The sequence below is a fragment of the Barbus barbus genome (assembly GCF_936440315.1).
Source record: "Barbus barbus genome assembly, chromosome: 11".
NCBI classification, from domain to species: domain Eukaryota; kingdom Metazoa; phylum Chordata; class Actinopteri; order Cypriniformes; family Cyprinidae; genus Barbus; species Barbus barbus.
Window position 1 is genome coordinate 16,019,839 of NC_136739.1, and position 20,459 is coordinate 16,040,297.

Genomic DNA, 20,459 nt, shown 5'->3' on the forward strand with positions numbered 1-20,459 from the left:
AACATTCTGGGTGAATATCCATAAACTTAGATAAAAATAACTTACAGGGGTAAAAATTGTGCAGGATTTTAAGATGAATTTCTTTAACCTTGTTTGGTATCACAAAATTATTATGAATAGACCATATGTTACACAAAGATAAAGAAGGATACATCCGTTTTCATGAAAAGAGTGCTTTAGGGCCAATATGCTTATAGAGGGTAATGTTCTTCTGATATGAATATTATTGCACTTTTATCCAACAAATCAATACCACCTATCATTAAACGGGGAATGTCTTCCTTTACAGAAGAGAAATAAACAACTTAATGAAATGCATTTTCGCCATGTCTGGCCTTAAGGAAACAGTACGTCTAAAACTAAATTAGGACGCAAGTGTGAAGAAAAGCCGGTGTGAAAAACATTCACACTTTCCGAAGGCTGTAATTGAATCTAGCATACATTTTATCGCTGTGTATTGCACTGCTGGTTTAAGAGACCATCAAACGCGCAGATTCCACATCGAAGCGATAATTAACCCACTACACATGCTGAATACACGGACTGAAGGATTGCTGCGCATTAATGAAGCGGTTTATTAACGTGTTACTTCAAAGAAGCGCCAATTGCCTGATTACGACGTCTATTTGTCTATGCATCTAATGGGTTAGATTACACATTTGTTTTTGTGCTACATAAAGACATATTTTGTCAATATAAGCACTAAATTGCAAATGCAAAATTAAAGAGGCTATCTTATAACTGTTTTTTAAGCACCACTTACAAAGAACTCCAAATGTAATAAATTATTTACTATGCAATGGTAGTGTGTTCTGAGAATGCTCCCACACCACCAAACAAAAGCAAACAATAGGACGAGCTGACACAATTCAAGAAGTCGTCATCCCAACTGGAAAACAAGGAAACGGCAATTTCCTGAACTATCTTAAAAATAACCAACGCAGATGAGACGTGAAGATTTAAAAGTGCCCCGGTAAAGAAGTAAACGTGCAATTTCTAGCATATATTCTTTCTTGTATGCTCCATTAGAATGTTAGAACAAATATAAATTAACATTTATAAATTGACAATACTCTTATTCCACGTGCACTTGAATAGCCTAATCATTATAAATACATTTTAAAATGATCAATTATAGGGAAACAAACTATTTTCTCAAGATTCTTTATTTATAACTAATTTTAGTTTTTTTTAGTTCTGACATTTAAATATTTAAAAGTAGGCCTATTTTCACTATCAGTTTAAAAATCTCAACCTAAATGTCCCTAAAGTCCCATGACGCTCCGTAAATGAAAAACACATTCAAGATAAACTCTGAGTAACGTTTCAGCTCTTTGAAATCACAGGTCAGATCGATGTTTATTCAGTTGCACGCGAATAATCTCGCGGTCCGTGGATGCCTCGGAGCGTGATCAAACACAGTAGGCTACACTTACGAGAAAAACTCCTGCTGGCTTCCCTGCACGCACAAACAATGGGCATTCCCGGCCAAACTTTACGCATCGCTTCTGAACTGATCATAACAGGCGTTGTAACTTCTGCCTGGCGCTGAACACTGTATTCATGTCAATAAAAGAATTGTGGAGTTGAGCGCGCGCAGAGTTTCGGCGTTACACCAGTCATCAGTACGGCATTGTTAAAGCTGACAGTGACTAATACACACACGCAAGACTGTATCGTGCGGGCACGTCTGTGACAGAGGAGTTTGCCAACAATTCCATTAGCCTTTCACACAGGCCACCTGAGAACCTGAGGCAGCGACCAGAAGTAACCTCGAGATGAGGAATCAGAAATCAAACTGAAAGGCAGGTTAGGTTATAGGTCTTTAAATCAACCGAAGGGTTAGATTCAATTCAGTTACTGGGTCATTTCCAGAAATAGGTTTGGAAAATGTGATTTTAAAAGTAAATTCTTTAAGATTTTAAATATTCTACAAGATCATTAAAGAATATTGTGGCATTAAACTAAATGTAAACTTTATTAAATTATGTGCTGGTATATAACTAACTTCAAAAAAGATCATAAGACTACAAGGTGTTTATTTGAAAAATAACTTGGGATATGTATATGAACATTTTTAATAATTTGCTTTCTGTACAAAAATCATGGTAACAGTTAAATGCTGTCCATTATTAAACAAAGTATGATCAAATTATAAAAAAAAAATACTTGTGCTTGAAGAGTTGAATGAATGGCTTTTTTGTAATAGAAGTTTTTCATCTTAATTAAAAGGAATTAATGGAAATGGTTTATGCATCTGTTCATGAGAAACACAAAAGACACCCTTTTTCATGGAATGACCTCATCTAGGACCTTTTAATGAGGGCAGTTTCTTGGGATTGTTTTTTTTTTTTTGCTCTACAAATCCTCTAACACTCATTCTGCACTTCAGATGTTTTGTAAGACAGTTATACTATTAATTAATTTAACTTTAATTAGAATCTTGCCAAATCTGACCTTAAAGTGACTATTTAACTGCAAAGGCAGTGTTTTTTTTAAGTTTAAATTGTACTGTAATTATCTTACAAAATAACAAATGACTGGTGTGTTGCAGAATTAAAATAATCTGTCAAATTAAGCAAGATAGCGGTTACAAAATCCCAGAAGAGGATACTGAGGTTCTAAACAAACTCCTTTGTGGTTTGCATTGTACCCAAGAAACATGATTCAGGCATTGTTGTGTTCATGGGATTTATTGGTCATCACACTAAATGTCCCAGTTCACAAGAAAAGGGGTAATTTACCACAAGACAAGAACACCCTCTAGCACACACTCATACACTCACACAAACTTGCTCGCATACACACCCTAACTAGTCTTACCTGTGATTCCCGATTTCCTTAAGGTACCAACAGAGCACTAGAAACATTACACGACTTTGTAACATTGTAACCTTTTTTCACCAAAATGCTTGTATTAAGAATGCTAAATAAGTTCTGGCCACACATATGTTCTACGTTTCAAAAATGAGCGATTTAAGTAAGGTGTATCAAAAAGGACAAATGTGATCTAGGTTACAATGCTATAAACGTAGTTCATATCAGGTGATTATGAGAACAATGTGTTAAGCAGCATTTTAGAAACTATGTTTTGAGGTGTTCAGTCCACAATCTAAAAAATACAAAATGCTTCCACACACTCCTGCAACATACATTCACTAATAAGCACAAAACAAAGTCTGCCAATTTACATTTTTCAAAACATTTTTGTGTACTTCCCCTATGCTTTGAACTCAAGAACAGTTAAACTAAGCTTGTACCAACAGAGCTCCCAAACCACTGATATATATTGACCAACCAACCAACCACACACACACATACACACTCATATACACAAATATTTACACTTATTCATTCTTATTTGCTTGCCATTAAAAAGGGGGGAAAAAGGTGCATCCAGCATAACGGTGTCAAATATCGATACAACACTGAAAAAAGCAAAAGATGGCAGCTGATCTGTAAGTCTGTAGTGGTGCCTGCAAGTCCGGTTTTGAAGCGTGAAGATTCAAATGTTTTTCTTTTTCCAGGGTTTACAAAGAGCAATTTATGTGGGCAGAGCGCGCAGGGCAGACCTCTCTTTGAGACTCCGATTCACTTCAACATGAAGCACACATCCGAAGAGAAGAGAAGAGAAGAGAAGAGAAGAGAAGAGAAGAGAAGAGAAGAGAAGAGAAGAGAAGAGAAGAGAAGAGAAGAGAAGAGATCACTCTGTTGCTTTGAGAGTGAAGGAGAGACGAGGTCGGGACTTGCCCTTCCCCAATATCATCCTCTGTTCCTCCTTCTGTTGTTTCTGCCTCTCCTGCTCTAGCTTCATGCGTTCCTCGTGGATCTTCCTTTGCTCTTCCACAATACGTAGCTGATCCTCAGCCTGAAAAAAACAAACACATGAGCAAAAGTGACTTTTTCAATCAGCCAAGACAAACAGGTACGCTTTAAATCTTTTGATGCACTAATACATTAACAAATGTACCTTTAATTAACAAAACGATATGTACTAATGAAAAAACCTGTTCACTGTATTCAGTACTACCATATACATAAAATGGGGGCACTGCTAAACATCCTTTTTGAAAGTTCAGACTACACATTTCATAGATGGTAGGTTCTACCACAACAACACAAGCAGAAAAAACAAACAAACAAAACAACACTTGAGTATTCACAATGACATAACACAGTAAAAACCATCTAAACACTTCAATTCAAAACCGTGTGGGAAAAGTATTTTCTGGATATTTTGAGGGAGATACAAAAGGCCACAATTCTAATTACCTTGAAATGTATAAAGACATGCACACAAAATGTCTATTATTAGAGCTTTTAATTATCAGTGGACTTAGGATTCAATATTAATTGACTGGCTTGATCTCTGCATGGAAAAGTGTATATTAGGGTTCCCTCCGCTCAATGAACAATGGATTTCCATGACTATTCCAGATGAGCACTCTAGATAAGAACAATTTCTTAGAGAAAATAACACAAATAACTATTTCTAGTCAAATATTAAACAGAGTATTATTCTACTATTATTCCCTATAGAAATTTCTGAGACTTCTTAGATTTTGCCAGCTCCTTTGAGTTTTTTCAGGCCTGGATATCAACAAAGATGAAACATCCAAAGCACATGCATCAATGGCAAAAAATGCTCAAAATAAATAAATGCTCATAAATAAACAAACAAAAGTTGGTACATTATAGGCTCCAAATATTATCAACATTTCCTGAGAGAAAACGCGACAGTTAAAAAATGAAATATATCACGTTATTACTACACATACAATAACTAAACAGTTAATATTAGTAAATAATTAAACAGGAACTATATGGACGACACTCCAATATAGTACATGGCAACACTGTACCTTAACGTTGGTCGTCACCATTCATCATAAAACAACTTTTCCCCCAAAACAAATTTTGGTAACACATTATTTTAGGGTCTCTTAACTAGTTGCTAATTAGCATGCATATTAATAGAATATTAGCCATCAATTATTAGTAATTAAGCACATATTAATGCCCTATTCTACATCTCTAATCCTACCCAATATCTAAATTTAACAGCTACCTTACTATTAATAAGCAGCAAATTAGGAGTTTATTAAGGGAAAAGTCGTATTTAATAGTGAATAAGTGTTCCCTATTCTAAAGTGTTACCAAAATTTCTATAGCTATTACAATAATATCATTGTTAATTCTTTTGGCCACAATAATAGTGTAGTTCAAATCTGATATTGTGACTCTAATTTCTTGATTTCTATAATTGTGGTAACCTTGTCATGCATAACAAAAAAACACTTTTCGTGCAGACAAATCAAAATACCCCCCACTGAGAGAGTAAGATGTAAAAGCATACTTTATTACATTTAATTTTTGCTTTGTGTATATATTTTTCTCATTTGTTTTTTGTACACTCATATTGTATTGTGTTTGGCTATTTGTTTCTTGTTTTCTGCTTTGCCGTCAAAATAAAACAGAGAAATAAGTACCAGCTTAGCCTGAGCATCAGCAATCTTTCGGTTGTTTTCTTCCAAAATTCTCTCCAGCTCCTCTCGTTTGGATTTTTCTTCCGCCTAAAGGAGTGACATGGTGACATGTTAGGGTAGGGAGACAAATCCACTGAAATATGTCCCCATAAACCCAGTTGCACACTCAAACACGTCTACACTTGCACAAACAGGTACCAGCCAGTGACACTCACACAGTCTCTCTCACCCGCTTTCACACTCTCCACATTTCACATTCCAATCTGCAGCATCAAATGTATGAAGCTAACCTCTATGTATGCAACAATGAGCACAAAAACCCACCCACGGATGTATTCAGTCACACCTTTAATCCCTGCCACGTCATATGTAAATGCAATCATCCAAACATCCATTTACGCATTCATTTACATCCATACAGAACAGGTATGTATAGACAACACATCGACAACTAACGAAGAATCTCATTTGTTTGCAGATGAAAAAGGAAAACAAAACAAATCAAATCAATCAGCTCGTTCTCTCTCTCTCTTTTTTTAATACTTTATCAGCATCCATAAGCAAAAAGTTTCAAAAGAAAATGAGAGAGACAAAGAAAGATTAACTTAAACAAAGGAGAGAGTGAATAGTAGTGGCTCACCAATGCTCGTATACCTACGCCTTTCTCCTTTGACTGTGTACTGTACCTACACAACTGCTGATTAAAGGGGTGAGTATTTACTGCCTGGTCCCGTGTGTCCCGTCCTGGACAGCGCAGCACCTCCCCTTTAAAAATTTCTGAGCTGCTAGCACGAGCTAGTGCTCTTACATGGCAACACCACATGCAGTATATATAGCACAGTCCAGGAAAATGAATTATGTTAATCATACAACATTACCGTGTGGGGACGTCAGGCTATTAACGTTAAACGATGTTAAAGACTGCAAAAACACAAAAGGTGGGATCATTCATTATTCATGTGTTTGTTTGAAAACAAAAACAGTGATGTGTTGGCGTCTAAGCTCAATGGTACAGTAGCATTGAGAGTGGATGTATTAGTGTGTGTCTGTGTGTTTTTGCATGTGTGTGTGTACCGTACGGCAGCACTCCTGAGGAAAAGCAAATCGTGAGGACACAGAAGTACATTTAAAACACTGCACTTTTAATGACGTCAAAGCGCAAGAGTCAAAGAAAAAAAAATGTTAGAAATCTAAAAAAAAAAAAAACAATCAGCAATTAATAAATATAAAACATATGACAGAAATGGATGAGCAATAAAGGGAAGGGTAGAGCGTTTTGTGATTGATGGTGCAAATGAAGACAAAATCATCCGGAATCTACAACAATACAGATTCATTTAATGGTTCAGTACCAGGGCTACAGATAATGGGCACAAATCTAAAATGTACAGAAGGAGGGCACATATCTAACCCTATTAGTGCTGAGCCGCTGGATTTTGTGTGTGCTTGTGGAATGGAATTAGTTTCTCGTTCATAACTCATTGCGTCTTTACAATTAGAGCACAGTAACCCTCCTTTATGGTATGGGTGGAATTACAAGCTATGGATTTAGCAAATTAACTAGTTTAAGTGCAGTCTAGTGGCTACAAAAGGTCTTGTGTGTTTGTAACATCCAAAACAGAATTACGTCTTGACCTATCAAAGTGTATAATGGTGGATGTTCACACGGAAAGCTCATGAACAAAAACAGGCCTGGTTTGAATGCCGAGTGACCTTTTTTAAGAAAAGCGTTTTATTGAAGACAAACAGTTTCATACATTGGTGACAGTAAAACGCTTAAAGACAGTAAAGACAGCAGGGTAGGGGTGGAAAATAAAAGGGGAGAGAAAAGATGGGAAACATAATATTGGTCCATCACATCCGTGGCAAAACGTTCACTTGAAACCCCCGAGAGTGCACTAGAGGTGTGTGTGATTCAATAAAATTGAAGTATTATAGAAAAAGTGCAGAGCTTGTCTGTCAACAGAGTAAAAGCAGACTACATCACCCAATATCCTTAAATATTAGCGTTCCCCAGACAGCAGCTCAGCAGAACTGCTCCAAGCATCACATCACACCTTGAAAAAGTCGCATTTTGTAATTAATTTTATTCCCCACTCGATCAAACGAGCTAGCCTGCGTCTCCTGCTCTATCTCGTGGAGAAACGAGTGCCAGGTTGTGCCACGGCTGTGGGTGTGCGGTTTGCGGCTCAGCTCCGCTGCATTCCGAACGACCGAGCGTTACCTCTCTGGCTTTCTGGGCGTTCAGTTCGGCCTGCCTCTGCCTCTCTAGCTCCTGCAAAAGCTGTGCCTCCATGATGCGCTTTGCCTCCTCTACCCGCCGTAACACCTCATGCTCGATCTCATCACGCCGCTTCTCAAGCTCCTCCTCTACACGCCGTGCTACAAGCTCCTCCACGCGCCTCGCCGTCTCCTCCTCAATCAGACGCTCCTCGATCTCCAGTTGACGGCTGTGGAGGATACGAGAAAGAAAGGATCAAACATTGCAGTTTCATTGGCAAACCCTTGAATTATACACAATGAAAAAAAAAAAAAAAAAAAAAGAACTCATAAAAATTAGGACTGACAGTAAGGATGTCTGCACAATAAGGCCAGTATTTCCTTGCTCTCACAATTTTCACTGGCCACCCGATTTAAAAATTATTAATGCAAAATTTATGAATTCTAAATAATAATAATAATAATATTAAATATATAACTTTTATAACCTTGAATGTTCTCATTTTAAAATAATTTAAATAAAAACAAATTTAAAATATATTTGGTTTATTTTAAAGAATATTATTAGGTAACAATTCATTACACATTTAAAATAAATATTTTAACTTTTTTTTTTTTTACAAAATTTTTATAATTATAGTCAAATTATAGTTATTATAGTCGTACTTGTTAATAGAAATATTACACACAGCAAAACATACTGATTAGGCTGTTCATTTATAATTTTCAACCAAATATTGCTGATGTTATCAAATCATAAATGCAATCTCACTAAAGGCTCAATTTATGTTTGCTGATTTGATAACCTTTAACTACTGATGTGATTAAAAAGCTAACAAATGAAACATGGATTTTTGTGTTATTTAGTAAGCATAATTTGCTTAATTTTGCAAACCAATTTTCACAGAGATTCAAATGTTACATTTTGCATTGAACAAAATGCATTTCTGATCCCTGAAGAAGTGGCAGATGTTACTGCATGGCACATTTTTACATCATAAACCCATGTATGCCACTCAAAGGGGGGTCATGATTACAAAAGCATGTTTCAATCTTTATTTACATTTTAAGCATGACTAAATCATTAGGGGAGAGCAAGCTGTCACACCTGGCCTTAAGAAGGAACACAAAACAAAGACACAACACTGAACCAAGTGACCATAACATTGCCCAGAGCCAAAACAAAAATCAAACAACAGCAGCCATCTTTTGATTTGATTTCAGTGTCACGAAACTTGATCCAGGGCCTCTCTTTGAGTTTTAAAACACCCTGAATGCAGTCACAATGTACTCGGGGTGAAGCTCAAGCCTGGGGCTGCAGCACTTCCCTTCCTGTTCTTTCACTAGAAACCCCCTTTCCTTCTCTTCCCCAAACCTCTTAACATTATACCGGTGGTCCCCAATCACAAAAGAGAGATGTCAACAATCTATGATAGATACAAAGACGTATCATCTAACATGGCCAGCAGATCTCAGTGATGAGATGATCTGATGTGTGACAGCTGTCTATGAGAGTCCATAGAGTGATGAAAGCTCACTGAATACCGATTTGTAACCTGAAACATGTCCCACTAGCTACGTTATTAGGTTCTTATCAATATTAAACAACAAAGAGTTGATACTTGAAGCATGTAACTGAAGTGAGTAAGGTGGCCTCTCCATACAGTGCTGGCACTTCTTAAAACGTTCACACACACACACATGTATTATGACATATAGATGTCTTACATCTTCCTCTGTCTCTCTATCTCTGCTCTCCTCTCCTCCTCTTCTCTCTTCTGTTTCTCGTCGGTGTTTCTCTTGCTCAGTGTCCGGCCGAACATGTCGGTTCGGTCTGGGGGTGAGCCACCTCTGTCCCTCCTGCTGCCTGACCTCGAGCGGGACCTTCTGCTCCTCTTCAGTTCCTTTGACTTGCTCCTTTTCTTGCTGGATTTGGATCTGGAGCGGCTCCGTTTGCGGCTGTGTTTTGAGTGTTTGGACCGGGACGTGCTACGACTCCGGGAGCGACCCATGTTCTGCACAAATAAATCCGACTGACAGCGCTAAAGAGGGTCTTATAAATGCAGCACGATCTGCAGCGACCACATGTAATATTATGTGACGGTTACCTGTGTAATTGTTTAATATAAGCTGGTTTAATCAGATTTTTTGGTGCTTTCTGCTCCAGTGAATCTGCGGAATCAAACAATATGGCGACCGCCGCCAGTCTTCGTTTTCCCAGAATGCAACGGGTTCGGCTCTTTTCGGATATTTTCGGGCTGATGCCGAGTGAGTGAGCAACAAGAGGAGACGAGTCTGCGGAAGCATGAAGGCACCAAAACTCACTGAGGTATCTTCACACAAAACGCTTTTGATGACTACAAAGCAGAAGCCTTTTTTCCCCCCAAACAACTGCAGGCCTCACGGTATTTTAGCACTACACAATGCATTATAAGCGGTATACAGTTGTAGTTGTGGAGACAACTGCATATTTCGGCAAATCCAAAAGTTATTCAGGTGGTCATGCAGGGAAGAAAAAAAAGGTCACTGTCCACTACATTCTGTCCACATACTGTATGAAACATTATTTATTTTAGCCATTAAGTGAGGAATACTGGTGTTTTTTTTTTTTTTTTTTTTTTTTTTTTTTTTTTTTTAAAAGTAGGCTATGAGTGAAACAGTATTCCACACTAAAGAAGATATGCTACTTTTTGTCATCACATTACATATTTAATGAGTGACATTTCAGTTACCTTTCTAAAAATAAATGTATGGCATTTTTAAATTTGAAGTAAAACGTCTTTTGACATTTGGCAGTCTGCTCAAATAAGCTAAGAAAGAGATACAGCCACTGATCTATTATAGAGAATTATATAAATATATAGATCAGTGGATAAAACTCACAGTATATATTACTACCAGATTCATCTATAACAGCTGAGTTGAGCACATTGCAGTGTGGAGACAGTAGGCTATTCCAAGCAGTATACTGCTCAATTTCGCAAATATAAGAGTATTATGCAATTCTGATAGCCACTTTTTCCAAATGTCAGAGGATTGAAAGAAATACAAGCTTCTTAACAAAGTATTATCTAATGGGCAGGTCCAGACAAAATCTACAGACCTTTTTGCATGGTCTCCACTGAATTTTGAGGTTGCTGATTAGATAAAAACTTTAGTTCCGCGCTTTTATTGGTAGCTAAAATAATCAAATTAGCCAGAATGTAGGGCCTAATAAAATGACACATGGTGTGCAATATGTGAAACTTTATGAATGACAGGAATGCAGAGCTTTTGTGGAGTTCTTCAGGTGTAGATTCTGTTTGGGCCTGCCAACGGGTGATTTACTGGAACGTAAGAATTTCATCATTCAGTGCAGTCTGTGCAACTGAGAATATATACCTAACAGCTTGGTGTCAACAGTCTGGTTAGGTAACAGTCTACTATGCATTCCACAAAATAATAATAACTCCGGGGAAGCGTTGTGACAGGCAGTTGCTTATTCTGATAAACTACAGCCTAAAAATATTCGGCCAAGACTATTTTAAAACACACATGAGCAAAGCCATAGTGACTCCGTTTTAAGAACTGGGAAAGCAGGTCTAGGTAAGAGTGGGAAAGAGGACTTTCTCTTTTGTTTTGGCATGCCAAGAAAATAAGGGTTGGAATTTTGGATCATTCATTGTTGCTCAATTTTCACACAAATTGGACAGCTCTGTGTAGGTCTCAGTATGTTATGTCTGTGTATGATTTACTTTATTCTCTGGAAAACTAAATCCTTTTTAACCAATGGCCATAGTCTGAATTTTTGCAAAATAATAATTTAAATTTCAGTTTGTTTTCACCAAACCCCATCATATGCCTTCAGACCATGAGTTGCCTGTGATGCATCTTTTTCTTTAAAGCTTGAAGCAGGTCACTTTTCAGTGCTATTATATAGACAATTAATTTTTCTCTTTATAAACTGACGCTGTATATAGTCACCACAATATATATTGTCATACTGCCCAGCCCTATCTTCCTTTGTGTTCCACATAAGAAAGAAAGTCATACAGGTTTGTGTGAACTATCCCTTAATCATTTATACACTAACCACTAAGGGTGCAGTCGTTTTATGGTTCAAACTCAGTTTCTAGGTGCCAGTTGTATAAACTGCTTAGACTAGACTTAAAAGTTACTCATCTATTTTTTTCTTCAAGACTGGTCATTAGTCAGGTACATAAAAAGGTAGATGAGTCTAATTTGAAATGTAAGACTGATTACCACTTGGTTAACTGCTAGTTGGTCAAACTAAGTCTTAAGACACAGTGGCTATATTTATGTTTACTGGCTCCAGGTCATAGCGCACATCTTTGAGCCCATAATTTATTGCCAGATACCACCAGCAAGATGAGGCAATAGTATTTGAAAAACCTGTACAGTCCAGTGTTACCAACATCACCTCAGCAAACTCTTCTTGAGCCTGTTCATCGTTCAGTAAGGTGTGATGTTGTAGTTGAAGAGAATTTGTTCTGTGAGGATAAGAGAGAGTTTTCCTGAGTTAGTTCAGTGTCCATGGTCATTGTAGCAGAATAATGTACAAAGTTATCAAGTCAAGTCACTATTATTTGTATAGCGCTTTTAACCATGCAAATTGTGTCAAAGCAGCTTTTCATCAGCTTGATATAAAGCTGGGTGGCTTTATATCAGCTTTACAGTATTTAGACGGGGAAATAGTGTGTCGAAATAGTGTCATTCTCCTCTGGCCAGACAAAATCAGCATAGTTGCTTAGACGAATAATCCAGGACGAGTGGGAGAACGCTGTCAGCTTTGAGATGAAACTGCGTATTTCAGGAGAAGTTAGTGTTAAAGTGAACGTTTTCGGGGATTTCAGAAAAGCTGTTAGACAGAGAACATTTTCACTTCCTGGAAAGCAACATAGTAATAGTTGTAGATGTTAGGGGTTTGTTTTTACTTGAGGAAGGACAATTTAGTGGTTTTTCATGTTAAATTCCTAAACACAAACAAACTGTTCTCTGTTGTTTTTTCCTGAAAATGTAAGCAGTGTTATATGTGTTTGACACAATAAGCATCAATCTAAATGACTTCCCAGCAGCTACACTAAGAATGACTGCTTTTCCTTCCAGTGGCGAAGAAAACCCTGTACACTCAGTGTTACCATCCTACCAGTTAGTTGGTGCTCATGGTCATTGTGTGACAGAATAATATAAACGAAGTTGCTCAGATGAGTAATTCAGGATGAGTGGGAGAACACTGTAAGTTTAGGCTGAATTTGAGATGGAACTGTGGATTTCGGGAGAAGTTATGATTGAAATGTAAAAGTTTCAGATATGTAGAAAAGCTAATAAAAAGAGAACATTTTCACTTTCTGAAAAGCAGCAGTAATAGTTGATGTTAGAGATTTATTTTCATTTGAGGAAGGATATTTTAGTGTTTTTTTAATTCTTTTCTATAGGAAGTCAACAATATTATATGTGTCTGCGACATGATCAATAAGCATCAAACTAACTTCCCAGCTGCTACACTAAGAACGACAGCATTTCCTTCCAGTGGAGTAACGTCACACAAAAGACAGACATCCCCGCTACCTTAGGCCAGATCACTCGCTTTCAATCGAGCCATTTTACAATTCTCAAACATATTAACCTCATCTTTAAATGATTAGTTGAGCAGTATAATGCTGCTGCTTTTTCCCGCTCTTCCAACATGAATGACCTTCATGCTACTCGAGTTAATGAAAAGTCGCCGCTCTCTTTCTTCCCCCTTTTTTACTCGTTTGATCAAAGATAGTCTCTCCTCTCTGGCTAACCTCGCCTCTCAGTTGGCCTTAGCCTCTGTCTCTTGAGGGTGAGGGCACTTAACAAACACAGGATCCCACCGCTGGGGCACATTGTCATGTTGATGTCCCAGGGGCCCCTACACAAAGAGCCATTGAAGAGAGAAAAGGAGAGAAAGACCTGAGACAGAGCGAGAGGGAGAACAAGGCTTTCAGGAGAAGTTTCTTTAACCCGTCCTGCAGCGTGTGTGTGTGTGTTGAGTGGGGGAGGGTCATTTACCGGCTATAGCTTCAGTGTTGTTGGTCACTGGACTGATCCTGGTCACCGACTTCTTTAAGTCTCCTGGGGTTGCAAAGAGTCACCTTACTGTGTGTGTGTGAGGTTTCATGGAAATTCAAGAAGCTTTTCACTCCGACATGCTTCAGTTGCTTGTTAACTCTGTATAAGTTTCCTTTAGGCACCACTAAAACTGTATACCTGACATACATTGCATTACGTTTTTCATCGCCTTTACTATTCCTCAAACATCTCACCCTAAGAATTAAATGGTCATCAAATAATATATCCATTGTGCAGCTTATAGGAGCTTGACATTTGACATTTTGGGTTGAAGGGTGGCTATGGGTAGGGTTGGGTAGGCTATCGATTTACTGATTTGAATCCAATTTGCAAGCTGTCTTTTTGAGGATCTATTCTGATTTTATTAGATTAGGTTCAGATTCCTTTGAGCATATGTCAGTTATAATGTATAATAATTGGCTTGCATAATATTATTGTCTGTCTGTATCACGTACAGATATATATATATATATATATATATGGTCTCAGGTGGTGGTTGAGGAGAGACCCCCCCACACATGATTGTAAAGCGCTTTGGGTGTACAGCAATACACAATAAAGCGCTATATAAATGCATAATTCATTCATTCAGTGGTGTGCACAGGCCTCCGGAGGGGCAGGGGCGAAATGGCATTACGAGGGTACAATCGCGGGCATCACGAATCTTTGTCATGTTGGTTTTTCTATTTTGCAAGCTGTTTGAGCATTACAGCCAAACTAATTTCCCTATTATAAAGACAAAGCCTTTCAAGGTAACAAAATATAAAAAAAAGTATGGCAGATATTTAGGCCAAAGTGGGTGGAGATAAAAATCTTTGTCATTATTTTATCTTTGTTATTAACAAACATACACATTACAAATACACACAATATACAAATAAAATAAACAGTGTTTTATTTTCAGGTAAAATAGGTGTATTTAGCAGGAGCATTCAAGAAACTGAATGAATATGAAAATAAAACACTATAAAGTTTGATTCCTATTAAAGAAACTGTATTAAAGTTTTTCAGTCAAGAGTAGTGAGTGATTTTTCTCTTTGTGTTTGGTGTTTTATAAACATTAAAGGAATAATTCACCCAATTAAAATAGGCTAGTGTTTTATTTTTAAATCTTCATTTACTCCCTAAAAAGTTGTTTTAAACCTGAGTTTTCTTCTTCAGCTAAACATAAACGCTATTTTGAAGAAGGTGGAAAACCAAACAGTTGCTGGTCCACAGTGACTTCCATAGTATTTTTTTCCCCCTACTGTCAAAGTCAATGTGGACCAGCAGCTGTTTGGCTACCCACATTCTTCAAAATATCTTCTTACAGATGTGAATGTATGTGGCACTGTACAGTATATTGATACGGCGGCGCCAGAGCTGCAGCTGATAGAATGTGCGCTTTAGCAAGATACAACGATATTTCTTCAAAAGCAGATCGTGGAGACATCTTTATCGGGGCCGCTTCTGGCCAAATGGATGCCCTAAGCAGGATTTTATTGTTGTGCCCCCTATTATGGGAGTAAAAAAAAAACACCAACCATAGGGGTCAAAATAGAACTTTAATAAAATATAAAAGTAAATAAATTGTAATTAAATTGTATTATTTACAAATTACAATTGTAGCTCTAGACAGTTACCTATGGCAGTAATACAGTTGTCTGATTGATTTTATGGTCTCAAGCATTCAAAATTAAGCAGTTTTACTACGAAAACCATGGTTAATTTTTGTAAGGGTTGTAATGTTCACATGTTTTTTGTTGAAGAAATTATAGAGGCTGTGTCATCTATAGCAAAAAGATGGCCAAAAATGAAAGATTAAGTGGATATCTGAATTAAATGTTTGGTCAATAGCTTATTAAACAAGGATTTGATCGTCAGCAAGTGTAGTGTAAGTGTAACAGCAGCAATGACCAGGCCTTTGGCTCCCCTTGCAGGCATTTATAATAACATGTAATGTTGAAGAAAAAAACTATAGACACCATCACAACATTTGTAATGGTTTTACTGGTTATAATGGGACTTGTATTGGTTTTAATGGAAAACTGTAATGGACCCTGTTGGTCTCTACTAATTAGTTGCATTCTATTGGTGGCTTGTTAAAATCAATAAATCCTAACTGAATATGTCCCAAAAAAAAAAACACACTACAGAAAACCTTTTTTTTTTATGGTTTTAACGGTTAAAAGCTGATGGTTTGTAATGGCATTTGCGATTTATTTGTCATTCATTTGTGATGGTGTTAGAATTTTCTGTGAGGGTCTATATTGTTTAGTTTTTTTTTTCAGCAGGGTTGTTTTTATATAATGCATTTTTAGTCATTTTAAAGGCTGTTGTTGGCTTAGGTCTGTTTATAAACACAATATACATGAGGTGCAAGCGGTCGCGGATGCGGGAATGGCGTGTCACAGTGTTTTTTTTTTTTTTTTCAACTGGGATGGTGCCCCCCCAGAAGTTGGTGTCCTACGCAAACTGCGTACTCTGCATATAGGGAGTGGCATTACTGATTTTAACATCCACGATATCGTTCATATCGCACAGACCGGACCGCAAGTCAGTGCCGGCGCCAAGGGGGTGCATTCACGTAAGTGAAACCGATAAAAGTGAAACCGATAAAACAGTGCGCATACGAAAGCGATTGCACGCTTTAGCAGCGTCAGCAACTGCACGCGATCACAGATTGCACACTTCCCACCGGAACCCCCCCCACACCACCACCACCACACACATAACGTGATTTGTGCCCCACCTAGAACTTCAAATGCCCCCCTGATGGAGGTGCCCTGGCGGTACTGCAAGGGCACTTTAGTGTCAGACCTCAAAGTGGAAAAAAAAAAAAAAAAACGCCTGCAAATTAAGAAAATAACCGTCGTCAATTTGACAACAAACACGCTGCAAATGCTCACAACACAACCAAGCAAAGAAACGCACTGCAAATAAAATGTATTTGGTTGTATTGTGAGCACTTGCAGTGTGTTTATTTATTTGTTTGTGTTGTGAGCATTTACACCACCTACTGTCAAACTGATGAAGATGTTTTTGATTTGCCGGTGCTTTTTCTATTTGCAAGTGTTTTCTGAAGTTGCAGCGCATTGAGCTCTCTCGGCCACCGTAGAGGACAATAGAAGCAATCAAAACCAACAAAAGAGCAACAACAAGCAAGTGCTATGACAAGACTTGGTTAGCCTAACGCAGTACATGTAGCATATTTTTTTTTTTTTTTTTTTTTAATTCTTTAAAGAAACAAGTAGATAGAATAGAAAAAAAGAAAGCTAGTGTTAGTTTTTCAAGAAATTACAGAATAATTACAGAATAAATATGCAATTGTTAGAGGGTCAAGTGCGTTTTTTTTTTTTTTTTATTAAAAGAAGACAGATAGATAAAATAGAATTAGAATAGAGAGTGCTAGAGTTAGAGGGTCAAATAAAGATGTGTTTTTAGCCATTTCCTGAAGATCGCTAAGGATTCAGCTGCTTGGATTGAGTTGGGCAGGTCATTCCACCAGGTGGGAACAGTTATCATATGAGACCAAAACTTTTGAATGGTAGTGGATGTATTATTTTTGGATGTTTTTTTATTAAAATATTTCAGGAAAGAGAAAGAGAAATGTGGGTGTGGGATTAGCAACGGCATAAAAACCACCCACAACATCATTTCACGAGCTCGCACTAACATATAATATGATTGAGCAATAAGTAATCATATTTGGCGTGCTGTCCAGAGGGAGGGCTCCAAGCTCGGAATAGAGCCCGAACCCAGATAACCCCCCATCCCAAGAATGGGATGAAATTAGATTAAGAGTGAGGAATTGGTGTGGAGGTGGGATGTTGGAAAACTGTCATAGAAAAGAGGTGAGTTGGCTGTATATATACACCTGATGTGCTTGTTAAGGTGATTAGCTGACGAGCTCCACCTGGGCCAGACTGATTATCTGATTGTGCTCCTCCCGAACCTTGTAATTAAAACATCATATAATTGTGGCAGTGATATTTTAATGGGCAAATTTACTTAAAAATGTAAAAATCTAGTTAAAGTGCTTCTCAACCACTAGCAGCAACAGCATACAAAATGCAGTAATACGTTTCTTACAATCCCCACATCCTCCATTGTTTGGGTGTCCTGCACCATCATTGGTGTAGCTAATGTTGTTATGTCTCAAACAAACACATTGCAACAGATTGGTGCAGCTTGTGACACACTTCACTTTTCATAAGTGTTATAAGTTTAAATGCGGATCCAATCCATTAAATCCATTGGATGTGGACCCAAAGCCTCTGTCATTGAAGAAAGAAGTAGTTAGTGAGCTTTCTGTCAAAGAGCATTGAGCTCTAAGGCCCTCTTTTATAATAAACGGCTATATAGATGGAAGGCTGTGACAGGCCAAGCAAAGAGGTGAAAGGCCATTTCTGTAGTATTGGATTGACCTGAAGGGTGATCAGAGACAGATGAGATTTACAGGTCTGACTCATTCATTCCTACTCTTGATTCTCTTGGTGAGAAGGAGAAATGTTTATTTGTGCCTATAAAAATCAAGTTATTTAACCCTTCGTTTTTTTCCTGTTCCCTTCTTCTTAACTGTTTAATCTCTACGTAGAGATCTTTGAGAAAAAAGGGAGGCAGAGAGACGTTGGCACCACAGGAAAAAGAGCCTGAGAAAGTCCCTGCAGGAAAAGAGCCACATCATCACGGCTCCAGGCCTCCTCTCCTCATCTCACTCTCTGTCCCATTCTCTACCTGATCTAGAAACAATGGCCATTTCCTGCTACTGAGTCTTGAGACTGGAAGCTGGAATGACAGAGTGAATAATCATGAGAGAGAGAGAGAGCGTGAGAAACTATTCTGCAAGGAAAGAAACAAGAGGCCCTAAAGTTGACGTCACCTTTGTGTGTGAGCGTGCACACGTGTGCATACATGCATTACTTACATCTGTTTTGATGGTCAGAATAATTTATTAGCAGAACTGTACAAACATCCTCACGACAGACCACACAATGAAAATCATTGCTCATTTGTAGCGTTTTCTGGATAGATCCTAAGCTTTCTACGGTTATGAAAGGCTTTTAAAACACTGCTGGAAAAGGAATTAAGAAAAAAAAGAATTGATATTCTATTAGCAAAAGTACATTTTCTTATTTATTCTCTGCTCTAGCATATTTAATAAGCTAGGTTTTATAGAGTAGATTAGCTCAAATGTCATAGTGATGCCTGATTTGTAAGTTAATAGTTTTTTTGAGTCAAGTTGTTTAAATGAATCAATTGAACTGATTCACAAATCCCGTTGAATGATTCTATTGTGAGTCAGTTTGAATTACAGTGATTGCTATAAGTTCCAGTAATCACAAATGTATGGAGACCCTGAAGTGACATTTGGCGAAAAAAAAAAAAAAAAAAAAAAACGAATCGTAAAACTTTCTCGAACTTCTGTGGGAAGTTAGTGTGCACAAGAAACTTTCACATGGGAAAATGCCTACATGAAAGTTACCATGGGGAAAAATAGACATACATAAACCAGATAACGGTAGATTAGAAGTTTGTCTTGCATGTGCAAACATTTTTATAAAAGTGTCTGCAAATGTCATTTTAGGGGCTCTACACAAATGACTGGAAAGATCATATACGTTCATGAGTCAAATTTTGAAGTAATTTGCAGCCTTTCAAATAAAACTAGTCATTTTTCCTCTGTTAGTTGTGCTTCACAAGAAAACTCTTAATTTATTAAAAGTATATACACATCAGATTATAGATACGCCTACATAAAATAACATTGATAGTGATCACCGAAGAAGATTCTTAAGGTCTCTGAACACTAGAAAACTGGGTGTGGACAATGAATACTTTTAAACTCTTTTTAAATGCCTGTTAGCCTCATTCCTTGCATCTTTAAAGACCCCCTTAGGACCCCACCACACTCTTTATACAACAAACACACGCGCACAATGAAAGTCCCTCATGTTTGACTGATGTCCTGTAGCACAGTTAGATGTGATTGATCCGTTATATCCATCACCCCGGCTGTCCGAAGCACAGTTTGCCATTGCCCTCTCAGTCTCCACTCTCATTTTCATGCGGCGTGTGCGTGTCACTGTCACTAACCGCCCTTTTGTTTCTCACCTCGTCCGTCTCTCTGACGCTGAATGAATCAAGCTTTTAAAGTGGGCTGGAGTTTGCATTTGCATAAGCATGTATGCTCAAGTCAAACACTCATATGAATATCGTTATGATCTGAGAATCTGTGTAAGGCTGTGTATCTGTATGTTTGTGTTCTTGTTTAGCACTGTTGCTTGCCGTGAGGTGATGTCAGTGGCATCCCAGGCTTTCTATTGGAGGTTAAGGTGGAAACAGACAACAGGACACCAAAACATTTTTTCTCCTCTGAAGATAACAGTTTCTCTGAATTTGCTCAGGGAGGAGAATACTAGGATAGTAGAAAAGTAGGAAAGATTTAATCGTATTACTAACATTTGGAAAAACAATATGGGAACATGTGAACTTTTATCACATCAGATATACAATCTTACTTTTTTCTTTATTTTTTACATTTCAGGTTAAGCTCCAAACAAGATACTAAAATAATTTTTCTGTTTATATCTCTATTGTTTATATTATCTATTGTAATATAATCGGGTTAAGTATTTACAATGTCTGAAGTAACGCACAATGATGTACAAACAAATA

The 20,459-nt window shown here is 37.6% G+C and overlaps 1 protein-coding gene across 1 annotated transcript; it reads right to left on the bottom strand.

Moving 5' to 3' along the window:
• Positions 1-2,684: 2,684 nt before the first annotated feature.
• LOC306877367 (arginine and glutamate-rich protein 1-A-like) lies at positions 2,685-9,919 on the bottom strand. Its single transcript, XM_079429095.1, has 4 exons — positions 9,435-9,919; positions 7,711-7,936; positions 5,490-5,573; positions 2,685-3,868 (listed from the first exon to the last, which is right to left on the bottom strand). Exons 1-4 carry the CDS (start codon positions 9,716-9,718, stop codon positions 3,704-3,706), a joined length of 759 nt encoding a protein of 252 aa, XP_079285221.1. The 5' UTR covers positions 9,719-9,919; the 3' UTR covers positions 2,685-3,703.
• Between the last annotated feature and the right edge of the window lie 10,540 nt (positions 9,920-20,459).